The sequence below is a fragment of the Suricata suricatta genome, chromosome 7, assembly GCF_006229205.1.
Source record: "Suricata suricatta isolate VVHF042 chromosome 7, meerkat_22Aug2017_6uvM2_HiC, whole genome shotgun sequence".
NCBI lineage: Eukaryota > Metazoa > Chordata > Mammalia > Carnivora > Herpestidae > Suricata > Suricata suricatta.
In genome coordinates this window covers 130,595,125-130,608,022 of record NC_043706.1, presented here as the reverse complement: position 1 = coordinate 130,608,022, position 12,898 = coordinate 130,595,125, and the positions used below count along the sequence as shown (strand labels likewise).

Sequence of the window (12,898 nt, the reverse complement as noted above, 5' to 3'; positions counted from 1 at the left end):
TCTCCTCTCCTCCTCTCTCTCCTCTCTCTCCTCTCTCTCTCTCCTCTCTCCTCTCTCCTCCTCTCTCCTCTCTCTATCCTCTCTGTCCCTCTCCTGCTCATGCACACTCAGGTGCACTCTCTCAAAATAAACTAAAAAAATTTTTTTAAATAAAAAGAAATGTTTGAAGAATGGTGGGGGGCCACCATGTTTTTCCTTTCATTTCCACCTTTCCTTCCTCCAGAAAGAGAGAGCCGTAACTCCTCTCTCTCTCTCTCTCTCTCTCTCTCTCTCTCTCTCTTTTATTTACTACCAAAAACAGCTCAGTGTGTCAGACTTCAGAAATCAAAACCAGTTAGACCTTAAATTCCTTCAAAGCCAGAACTGGACCCAGAGGCCCCCCTGGCTTCACCGCCCTCTGAGCACCGTGAGGGCCGGCGGCGCCATTCCGTGGGCGCTATTGGCCATCTCTGGCTTTAGTGTGTATCAGTCTCGTCATTCCACAACTGCTAAAAGCATGATCCTTTATTCTTTTCGTAGCAGAATCTGCCTAATGAGAGCTAAGACGGGTCTCACAATTTTCCTTATTCTGATTTCTGTACATCAGAATTGAACCAGGTATGAAACAGTCTAGATACATGGAGTTATATTATAATAAGCGCTGTTTATTCTGCAAACTGTGTGAGAAATCATGAATTTGGGGGAGCTCAGGTTTTATCAAAAGCTCAATAATGGCTCTTGTTTTAGCAAACCATCTAGAAACCATAATGTCAAATAAGTAATCACATTTTTAAGAATTGGATTTTGGATATATTCTAGAAGTTACCTAAGCATGGCTTTATGTAGGGCCTTAAAGAACATAGTCCACTGTTAACTTGGCTGATTCTTTTATTCTTTTAAATCAGAGAAGGAGCTGCCGTGTTCTGGAATGTGAAAGACAAAACTGTAAGTATACATAAAGTATAAAAGCATGAAAAGTTAGTTTTCTGAGGAAAAAATTAATTAGCACTCAGTAGTCTGAGCCACTGGAAGGTAAATTCACAGATAATCCCCAACTTACGTGCTCTGCATTATGTGATACTGATCCTAGCACTTTTGTCTTCTAAAATGATTCTGTTTCGGCTTATAAGTTTCCTTTATTTTCCATCCTGTGGGCTTAGAGTAATTTGTGAAAATTTAGAACCATTCAACTACACCACAGAAAGAAAGAAGTTATACTTTGTATATGATAATCTACAAAGTGAATCACAGTGCACTGGAATTTGGCTGCACTAAGGTCTAGAAGTTTTCTAGAACTTTCTCACTCCCAGGAAACAATTTCTTCATTATCTCCATCATAGTTTGTTTACTGTAACTTTCCTAGAGGCAGTTTGATAATATAGATCAAAGCTTTATATGTAACAGAGTTTTACACCTAGAATGTTATCCGAAGGAAGTAAGTGTAATTGTAGTCATGCTTGATGAATGATGTACAGAAATGTCGGTGTACTAGTTACCGTAGCAAAATGAGAAATAACCCAAGTACATAATGGTAGGAAGTTTGTCGGATACCTCCCTGGGTTATACCACGGTTCATAAAAATTATGTAGAAAAATATCTGTTCGTGGGAAATTGGCTAATTAAATTTGAAAAGCAGATTATAAACTATAACCATTATAATATCAGAGCTAGTTAAAAAAAATATGCCTCATAAAATCCCACTTTTACTAAAAGGAAATATACCCCCACCACATACACACACACACACACACACACACACACGGCGGTAGTAGGTGCGGTTTCCTGAAGAAAAGGAAATATAGGAAAATTGGCAATTTGAAGTGGTGGAAACGTAAAAGGCTGATAATACCCAGTATTTTTTAAGAATGCTCTGCTCGGGGCTCCTGGGCGGCCCAGGATTAGGCATCCGACCCTTCCTCTCAGTTCAGGTCTTGACCTCGGGGTCATGAGGTAAAACGCCACTTTGGGCTCTGTGCTGGGCGTGAAGCCTACCTAAAAAAATGCTCTCCCAAATGTTCAGATTCTTAAATTGGAAAAAGTGTTTTGGAGAGCAGTTTCACGACACTTACCAGAACAGTAAGTGTGCGTGCGTTTTGATATGGCAGTTCCTGGGGAAATGTCCTCCCCGTAAGAACGCAGTGACACACGGAAGGATGGAGCCTTCACGACCTCGCAGGAGCGTCTCGAGTAGCGATCTGCTCCCTCGGATGGACGTTTAGGAAGGTTCAGCAAATTGTGGTTCCCATGTTACGGAGAGTAGCATGGAAAATGTTTTCATGCACAGTATGATCTCGTTTTATATAAAAAGCAAAATAAATGTACCTACACATTTTTTAAAGTCTGGAAGGATATGCAGCAAATTTGGGTTTTCTTTGGGGATTAAGAATTCAGGAGACTGGAGAGAGATTACTGCTTTCTATACCTTTATGTTTTTAAGTTTTTGTAAGTATGGAACTTACACATTAAAAAAAAATTTTTTTTGTCTTTATTTTATTCTGAGAGACAGAGACAGAGCATGAGCTGGGGTGGGGCAGAGAGAGAGGGAGACACAGAATCCGAAGCAGGCTCCAGGCTCTGAGCTGTCAGCACAGAGCCCGATGCGGGGCTCGAACTCACGAACTGTGAGATCATGACCTGAGCTGAAGTCTGACACCCAACCAACTGAGCCACCCAGGCACCCTGGAACTTACACATTTTTAAAAAGATTTCAAGGATACAAGCCACAGAACTCGTGCTTTTCTTTGGGTTGTGGAACATGATAGTTTTCTTTATGCTAATCTGTGTTTTCTAAATGGAAAAACAAGTTAATATATTATTTCAGTGAGTTTAATACCACAGTGGATTTGCCTTTTCCTGAAAAACTAATCAGAAGAGCTTTGCACAGTGGCAGTGAGTGGCCAGTGAGTTTGATCTGAGGCACGATTATTGCTAATTAAAAACTAAACAGAAAAAATGGCATCAAATATAATGACAAATGTTATAGCCATTAACAGAGTGACATAGTTCTGTACCAAGAGAATCAGGCATAATTTCAGGTTACTTACTCTTTGTTTTCTTCTAGATGAAGCATGTGATGCAAGTCTTAGAAAAACATGAAATCCAGCCCTACGAAATCGCACTGGTGCACTGGGAGAATGAGGAGCTTAACTACATCAAAACAGAGTGAGCAGCATTTTATTGCGTTTAGAGAAAGGGCGCTTGGAATGACTAGGGGAAGCAGTAGAGGCGATAAACAACTTACAAATTTGGAGACTAACTTTAAGGAAAAGAAGTTATTGGTACAGATAAAAAACCTAAACAATGTAATAAATGTTCGCAGATAAACATAATTTTTTTAACTTATCAGGCTACCCATAGTAGAGGGGCTCCTGGGTGGCTCAGTCGGTTAAGTGTTCAACTTCAACTCAAGTCATCATCTCAATGGTTCGTGGGTTCGAACCCCGTGTCGGGCTCTGTGCTGATGGCTCAGAGCCTGGAGCCTGCTTTGGATTCTGTGTCTCTCTCTCCCTCCCTCCCTTCCTCAAAAACAAATATTAAAAAAAAAAAACAAGTAGATAGTATAACCTTCATCAGAAGTCTTATGCTTTCATCAGAATGCACCTGTCAGATTATTAAAGTAAAGATCCTCATAAGTAAGTCCATTTTTTCCTTGCTGGCTTTGAGTTTGGGCGAGGGTGTGAGTTAAGACATCTGCTTGTAGAAACGGGGGTGTCTGCAGGAAGCGGGGGCCTGACAGAGCTTTCTGGGGGGGGGGGTGGAGATGTGGGCAGGCACACGCCACCTCATTCCCCTGCCTCTGCAAGCAGGGAGAGATGACAAGATGTCAGAGCAGAGAGAAAGCAGTGCAAACAAGACTGAAAGGCCTGGAGTTTCCTGTCTAGTGGAATATGGAAAAATAATCCTTTGTATTAAAGGAAGTGATGAGAGCAGAGCTTTAGGAAAATTTGAAGAGACGCCAACCAACTTTAGAAAGACTGGCTGGGGTCAGAGCTAAGCAGTAATGGCCAACAAAGGTGAACTAGTCACCCTGTGCCCGGCACTGTTCTAAGCGCTTTCCGTGCCTCCTTTCACGTACTCCTGACAGAAACCCTCCAAATGGCCTTAACTAGTTTTCAGACGAGGTTCAGAGAGGTTTCGTCCTGCCTGAGGGCGCCTGACCAGTGGCCAGGGCCCAGAGCAGACGTACTTGAAACTGAGGCTGTGAACCTGAGAGACAGAACCGATGAGCGAATAGAATTTTACTAATTTTAGGGACGCCTGGGGGGGGCTCAGTCAGGTGCGCGTCCGACTTCGGCTCAGGCCATGATCTCGGGGCTCATGAGTTCAGGCCCCACGTTGGGTCCTCAGGCTCTGTGCCGACAGCCCAGAGCCCGGAGTCTGCTTCAGATTCCGGGTCTCCCTCTCTTTCTCTGTCCCTCCCCAGCTCACGAACTGTGTGTGGGCCTCTCTCTCTCAAAAATTAGCGTGGAAAAAAAATTTTTTTTAAGAATTGTATTGTTATTATTAAGCGCTTGGTCTTGTGGCTATGGTTCCCGTGAACTTCCCTTCTGTGCTCTACCTCCATTTCAAACCGTTCCTTACTGGGCACCCACAGACATGCCCGTGCGGGCAGGCACGCGCACACACGCACACACACACATACACGCACGCACGCACGCTGTCCCTTACAGCGTGTGGAGGAGGGAGGTCCCCGACTGGGATCTCTGCATCCCGAGCCCGAGATTGGGTTTTGTCAAGAAGCTGTCCCGAGAGTCCTGCCAGTCCCAGCTCTCTGTGCCTCGTGCATGTGACGTCGGCCGAGCGCCGTCGAACATCCTGTGGGCTCTGCTCCGTCTGGTCTTTGTCCCTCCACCCGAGCCTGGCAGCGGATTCTGCCTGCCGCCCTCCCGTCAGGCCTCCTGGTCCACCGCTTGCCCGTCCCTTGTGACGGCTCACCCTGCTCTTTTCCTGTTTGTTTGTGACCTGTATCGTCCCCCATTCCCACCCTGTCCTCGTCTCCCAGCCCCCCCAAAGTCCTCACACGCACACCTCAGTGTTTCACGGCTTCCCCGACCTCCTCGCCTTTCCCATCAGGTCCGTGCAACTTTCCGTGGCGCCGTGTGCATGTGCAGCCTTGTGTCCAGCAGAAGCTGACTGTGACCGTGTTCCCTTTCTACTAAATGTCAAAGCGTGCTTGCTGAGTTTTGCTGTGTGCAATCCCTGTAAATGAACCATTCTCCTACTGAAAATTTAGGACTTTTTCCCCTTATTTTTTACCGTTAAATATTTAACCATAAAAAATTTTTCTTACACAGATCTTTCCTTGTATCTTTATTCCCTTGGGATAAATTCCTAGAAATGGAATTACTTGGATCAAAGGGTATAAGAACATTAAAAGACTCTTGGTATAAGTTGCCAAAATGACCTCTAGAAAGAGTGTAAGATGACTTTTCCAAAATCAAAAAATTTAAAAAAATTAAAGTGGTTTTTAAGACTTATACCTTTGTTTTTTTGTGGGGTTTTTTTGTTGGTTTTTTTTTTTTTTTCCATTTTCACAGGGGACAGTCCAAACTTCACAGAGGGGAAATCCGATTAAATTCGGAGCTGGATTTAGATGATGCCATTCTAGAGAAGTTTGCTTTCTCAAATGCTCTCTGCCTTTCAGGTGAGTCATGGCTACTGACCAGAGAGCGTGTTGCGTAGTCCTTGCTTCATCGAAGGAAGCGTAAGCAGTTAGTAAAGATTTGGGCATGTTTCACCGACTTGTCAGCGAAGCTGCAGCCTTTCGTTTCCTTCCAAGAGAAGAGAACGTATAGTATAGGGAATAGAGTGGCTGTGCTGGCGTTACTCACTCCTTATTAACGGTATCGATAAAGCCTGCCCTCTCCAAAAACATTTTCGTCGTAGTGTTCTTCCCTTCGTCTCCCTCTCTCCTGCTCCGCGGTCGTGACTCTCGGATCGTCTGCGATCTGGGCGGAGAAAGCCCGGTGTGACTGGGCGCAGCCTCTTTAGAAGAGCGTGCCCCGATCCCCACGGGAGCGGGGCAGAGAGCCACAGCGGCCCTCTGTGTTTTCTGGAAGATCCATGCGCCCGAATCAAACCGGAGCAGTTCTCTGAGAGATGGGTGGCCCCCACCGACACTTGGCTGTGGCTGGCGTGGCCTGTCCATCCATGGCTCCCAGACACTCGTGAGCTTTGCGAACCGCCCCAGGAAGAGCAGGGGACCGTGGGACGGCCGGGGAGGCCTGGTTCCTGCCCAGTCTGCACAGCCACACGTCCCTTCAGGGTGGACCTCACGGTCTCTGGGTTTCTGAGACGTGAGAACGTCAGGAATTCCACCAGGTGCCATGTTGGGGTGCCTGCTGCTGCTTCCGTCTTTCCCACCCCGGTGCCCTCCTGCGTAACGGGAACTATGCTTATGTCTCAGGGTCACACGTTAGCACATTCGCTTCTTGAACTTGGTCGGAGTGGTGGTGGAGGTCCTGTGCGGTGCACACAGGAGTGTGACGATGCAAACAAGTTCCGTTCGTTTTCCTTCCCCAGTGAAGCTGGCCATCTGGGAGGCATCGCTGGACAAATTTGTTGAGTCTATTCAGTCAATTCCAGAGGTAATTATACCAATGTTCTGCTGGTTTTCAGGGATTGATTTCTACTCAGTACAGATTTCCCACCCTAACGATATATTTAGGAGTACAATAAAGTAGTAATAAATACTAGAAAAGCTATGCTGAATTTAGGCAAAAAACAGAACACTTATTACATATAAAATAAAAAATTTTATGCTGCTTTTTTTCTTTTACACCTTTTAAACTTAAAATTCTAATTACTTTCTTCTGATGGCATAATATTTTTAATGTAAGTGTATTTTTGAAAAAGTGAGCTCTGTCCCCTCTAAGGAAAACTTTTTGACCAGTTTTCTTGATTGAAAAGTGCTTCTGCTGAATTATGAGACCAACGGTGGCTTGGAAAATACGTATAAAGTTATATCAAAATACACTAAAACTCATGTTTACTGTGATATTGTTTTTCACTGTGAACGAATAATGGAATTATTCTTGGGAAAAGAGGCCCTGCTTTCTCAGAAGAGGTTAGGAATATAGATAATAGAAAATGCTAATGAAAGGGAGATGGAACAGGGGAATACAACGTCTCCACCTAATACTGTGTTGAAATTTCAAAGGGAAATGACTGAGAGGGCCATCCAAGAGAGTCATTTATGTGGAGTCAGTGCCTGCTTTCGAATGTGCTATTTGGTCCTGTGACTTGTTGGAGAGATATGTATATATGTATATATATATATGTATGTACGTATGTATTTTTTTCCCTCCCAAATAGGCTTTAAAAGCTGGGAAGAAAGTGAAACTATCTCATGAAGAAGTTATGCAGAAAATGGGTGAACTCTTTGCCCTGAGGTAGAATTTTTTCTGTAAATAAAATAATTTATGTATTTAACAGTCTGAAGGAAACACTCCTGACTTGTCGAGAGCAGACGCTGCCCCTGTGGGAACTGCAGCCGGGCCCTCCCAGACTGTCAGCGGGCAGGGCCCTGCCCTGGCAGGAGCGCACGGGCTGCGCTAGGGGCCGCAAGGTGGGAGGGTCTGCGTGTCCCCAGGGATCCGGACCCTCTACCACAGACCCACGTGAGGGGCCGCAGAGAGGAGGATTGTTCTAGAATGTGGGTGCTGGGAATTCTCAGGAAAAACATCTTACTGCATCTGGAGAGCATAATGCTAAGCAAAAGAAAGCTGGTCAGAGAAAGACAGACACTGTATGATTTCCCTCCTATGTGGAATTTAAGAAACAAAACAAATGAACAAAGAACAGAGAGAGACACAAACCAAAAAACAGACCCTCAACTGGAGAGAACAGAGGGTTGCTGGAGGGGAACTGGGTGGGGGGATGGGGCACATGGGGGGGGTATTAAGAGGGCGCTTACCGTGAGGAGCACGGGGTGACGTGTAGAATTGTTGAGTCACTATACTGTACGCCTGATGTAATACAACACCGGAAACCACTTGGGAATTAAAATAAAACATACCTTTTTATTTTAGAATCAATTTTTATTTTATGACTATTATCAATACTATTTTAAAATAGATGATATATTTTAATTCCTATATACAAAGGAAACAGACAAGTGCTGCCCATTGAGCTGTGATGCAATGCTTTTTTACCACAGAGCTAACATTTTACACCGAGATAACTTTTAGCCTTACTTGGGTGTAGATTCCGTCACGTTCCCTCGTGGGCACACATAGAGGAAAGCATATGGGAAATTAAAGCAGTGACCACGAAGTCACAACTGTCACCTGTAAGACATCATTTTTAAAGATGCCTTCCATTTTCAGAGATGGGAAAGAACGGTGTCCTAAAACTGACGAAATGCGTCAATGCATCATTTTAAATAAGCTTCTGAAAGGGTTTTCCATGTATTTCATTTTTGTAACTGTCCCCGGATTCATGGAACGAAGCACCCAGAGTCTTGCCCGTGTTCTCAGCAGGAGCAGCGCTGTGTTTTGTCCCTCCGAGTACACGGCGTGAGCGACTAGAGCTCGCTGTGCGGACTGGAGAGCTGTCCACACTCTCCTCCGAGACGGGTGGTCCAGGATTTCATTCCTGCGCGTTCCTCACGGCCCAGGGGCTCGGACTCGGGGCCGTCGGTCGGGGCGGCCCGGCAGCCCATCCGAAGCCTTGAGTTCTCTGCGAAGCCGGGCAGAGGCTCCTCACCCTCCTGTCTCGGTAACACAGGCAGCATTCCACACGGCAGATGACCGTGACCTCACGCCTCAGACGTTAGGGCTAAAGATGTGGAGGTTTGTGAACAGTTTCTGTAGAGTCTTACTGTCCTTATCCTAAGTTTTCACCTCTTTATAAAAAAAAGTGCTTGCGTATTAGTAAAAGGAACATGGTAAATCTCTCTGATAGATACGTGGCGAGTTACATTGGGCGGAAAAATTCAGTCTGAATTGTGTATGGTGTGATCCAGTTTGTAAAACAAACAAAAGTAAACATTCGTCTTTGTCTCGATATGCACCATACCACAAACACACGCTCGTGTGTACACATGCGCACGTGAACGTACGCGCAGAGCAGGCCTGGAAGGACACACCACAGTGTTCGCAGGGCCTAAAGGGTTGGAGTTGTGTTTTAGGGAAGAGGGCTGACTTCCGAGCTCTTCCCCGGGGCTTGCTTTTTTGTAGTGAACAGCTAGTTATGTGTTACTTCTATGCCTTAAGTTTTCATTTAGAAGCTTAGGCCTCGTACTAGAGAGGTAGAAATGAAGGGTGTGAGTGTGTGTGTACTGCCTTGTCCAGTGTTTGCACCAACACTGCAGGAAGAAAGCCAATGGTGCTTACTCGGTGTGGGTGGGAGAAAAGGAAGTGGGATAAGAATCAGAAGGAGATTTGTCGGTGTGCCTTTTCTGTCTTTTTTATTTCTAAAACCCCACAATTCCCTATCCACAAAAAAATAGAAGTGTGTGTATATTGTAAAAGTTTCTAATGAAAACAGGAAAAAGCTCAGAAATTCAAAGCAAAATGAGAGGATTTTTTTTTCTAACTACTTCATAAATATTCATAGTAAAGAGTGAGGTAGTTTGGTGGCAGATTTTGAAATTCTTACGTGACTACGTGTTTCTCAGAAACATGGTCAGCATCAACAAATGTTTTCATAAAGTACCATGTAAAATGAAATAAAATAGAGGCTGTGGTTTTTCATTCAAGATAAACAAGTCTTACGATTTTGTTTTTTTAAGACATCGTATAAACTTGAGTTCAGACTTCTTGATCACTCCCGACTTCTACTGGGACAGAGAGAACCTGGAACAGCTGTATGACAAGACCTGTCAGTTCCTGAGCATTGCTCGTAGAGTTAAGGTATGTATTTTATACTTGTACTGAAAAAGGCACAACCCTGCTTATGGTCTATGGGACTGTGTGAAGAGAGGTTTGAGATTTAAGTAAATGTGTGTTTCATGGTTTGTGGAGAAATACCTCGTTTGACCTGCATTCAGATCTCGCGATTTCCCCTTCCCCATCTGCTGTGGACAGACCGTTTCCAGCAATTTTCTTTATTGCATCAAAGGATATTCTGATACTTGCTCTGCAGACCAGATAAGATTAGTGAGAGTTGGGAGGCCACTTCTCCAAGCTCTCACGTCCCAAGCAAGAGTTCTTGGGTCCCAGGACTGTGTTGGTGGCAGCGAGAATAGAAATGAATTCAAGGAAGAACCCTCAAAGGCCAATCAAGTGATGGGCAGCAGGAGGCCAGGGAAAGGAAGAGTCAAGGATGACTGATGTCTGCCTGCAAGTGCGGGGTAGGAAGATGGCAGCACATAGACGCGTGGGGCCGGGGGTGGAGGAGTGAAATTTAAGAGATGTTGGGGGTGCCTGGGTGGCCCCATTGGTGAAGCGTCCACCTCTTGACTCTAGCTCAGGTCATGATCTCATGGTTTGTGAGGTTGAGCTCTGAGTTGGGCTCTGAGCTGATGGCCTGGAGCCTGCTTGGGATTCTCGCTCCCTCTCTCTCAGCCCTTCCCCCACCTACATGCACTGGCTCACTCTCTCTCTCTCTCTCTGTCAAAATAAATACACTTTTAAAAAAGAGATACATGGAGAGTAAGGGGCAAGAAGCCATCTGATGAGAACCATCTTGCAAGCATTTAGAAGCATCAGAGAATGGTGGGAGTGGGTGGAGGGGGTCACCATAGAGATTCCCCACATGGGGAAGGAGGGTGGGAGGGGAGATGACGTTGTGCGACGCGTGCGCATGGTTCTGTGACCTTCTATAACATTGCTGTCCACGTGGTCGCGTGGTGGAGATGCCGCGCTGTCTGTCCCACAGAGATCCTGTGCTGCCCCCTTCCAGTCACACAGCCATCCCTCCCCACCACCCCTACCCCTGCCAGTGAGCGATCTGTTCTCCGTAACGATAAGTCATTTTGAAAATGTTACATAAATAGAATCATACAGCGTGCGACTTTGAATACTGTTTTCACTGAGCCCTTGCGGTCCATCTGAGCTGTTGCAAGTGTCGGTCCCTGCCGTCCTGTGCGTTCCTAAAACGTTTTCTGACATTCTATTTCAGTTTATCTGTCTCTGTGTTTTTTAGTAGATCTCCCAGCGTGGATATTTAGTAGTTGCCCTAGATATTACATTATACATACGCAGCTTCTCAGTCTGCTGGTGTTGACATTTTACCAGATTAAATGAGGTATAGAAATCTACCACCTTTACCCTCCATTTACAGTATCATTGTCTTAACTGTTCTGCAGACATTGACAGCTCCGTCGGTGGCACAATTTTTGCTTCAGTCAATGAATATAATTTAGAAAACTCAAGAGGAGAAGGAAATTCTATTCCATTTACCTCTATTTTTGTTCTTTCTGCTGTTCTTTTTTTTTCCTTCCTGATGTTCCAAGATTGCTTTAATGGATTCTTTCCTGTTTCACAAACACTCTTTTGTCATTCCTTTAGGATAAGTCCACAGAAAGAGACCTTCCTAGTTCTCCGTCATGTGACTGTGTCGTTTCCCCACCAGCTCTAGGGTTCTGGGGTGACTGTTCTCTGGCAGCACCCGAAAACTGCCGTGGTCCCGAGTTCCGAGCTGCTTGGTGTCTGATGAGAAAGCCTGAATGTCGGTGCCTTTCTTGATCCCACACACACCCGGGGCTCTGCTCACTCGTTTTCTGTTCTGGTTTATCTCTGTCGTTCATGTGGGGTCGGATCCATCGTTCCGCCTTCAAGGTCATGGATTCTTTCATAGCCATTCTGCTGCCGAGCCCATTGCTGAGTGTTTTATTTTGCTTATTGTACCTTTCAGTTTTAAACGTTTCATATGATTCTTCTTATGTTCTCTCTTTGCGGAGACTTTGGTTTTCTTCATTTGTTTCAGGCATGTTCATAATTGCTTACTGAAGCAGTTTCACGATGACTGCTTTAAAATCCTTGTCTGACTTATCTTGATATTAGCGTCCATGGATTGCCTTTCCTCATTCCCTCCAACTAATTCAGTACCTTTAATTTCCTTCATTGCCTAAAGTGTTATGTTCGAGCGTTTTTGCTTTCATATACAAGGACTTTCATGTTCTCTCCTCTTTTTTAATCTTATTTCCTACCACTTCCCCAATTCATCCAATACCCAACCAAACTTAAATGACTTACAGTTTCAGAAACCCATGATGGCTCATTGGATGGTATGGTAGCTCTGGTATCTAGGTATTTTCCTCCACGCCAGACATTTCCCCCTGAACAACATCGAAGTTACCTATGTAGTTGTCACTGAACTGCTACCACCTCTACCTGTATGGGCATCTTCAGCACAGGAGAGTAGAGGTCACTGCCAGTGGTCAGGGAAAGAGGCCCATCCTAAACTGAGTTGCTTTTAGCTAATGCAAAAAGATTGGTCAGTGACACCTTAAGATTCAAATTTCAGTGGCCTCCACTGTGGTTTTTAGATACTAACTATCTCACTCGCCAGGATTAGGCAACCCAGATGTCTGGTCAGACATGGAAACAGTGGACTTGCATAGTTGTGGACTGTGTATACGGGCTGAGGATCCTGGGGCTGTAAATGGGATGCCAACAGCTTTACAGCGTTGAGGGCTCTCCTGTGGTTATGTTCATTAGCTATCACTGAGAAGAAAATTGTTGCAAAACTGAGTGGCTTCGCACAGCACTTGCTGACCCAGGGTTTTGTGGGTCTGGAACCCGGTCCAGCTCAGCCGGGCCCTCCAGCTCTCTCAAGGCTGCAGTAATCTCCGGGGTCAGCTGGGAACGCGAACTTCCCGGTTCCCCCATGTGTTGTCGACAAGATTCACTTCCTCCCGGGCTGGTGGGAGGCCTCCGTTTCCCCTGAGCGCTCAGCCAGGCCCCCCCGGCGTCCCCCTCACCTGTTCCTGCTCCATCGTTGTCTCTGTAGAGCGGGCAGCCTGTTTCCTCTG

At 45.3% G+C, this 12,898-nt stretch overlaps 1 protein-coding gene across 4 annotated transcripts in view; it reads left to right on the top strand.

Moving 5' to 3' along the window:
- The window catches only part of RMND1 (required for meiotic nuclear division 1 homolog), a 45,000-nt gene that overhangs the window by 19,877 nt on the left and 12,225 nt on the right, over positions 1-12,898 (top strand). For 3 of the 4 annotated variants that reach the window (XM_029943971.1, XM_029943973.1, XM_029943974.1), the window contains 6 exons: positions 885-924; positions 3,041-3,141; positions 5,517-5,623; positions 6,502-6,566; positions 7,294-7,370; positions 9,713-9,833. In XM_029943971.1, the coding sequence (XP_029799831.1) occupies positions 885-924; positions 3,041-3,141; positions 5,517-5,623; positions 6,502-6,566; positions 7,294-7,370; positions 9,713-9,833 (511 nt within the window). The remainder of the gene's footprint in view (positions 1-884; positions 925-3,040; positions 3,142-5,516; positions 5,624-6,501; positions 6,567-7,293; positions 7,371-9,712; positions 9,834-12,898) is intronic. The other variant, XM_029943972.1, reaches the window with a different exon arrangement.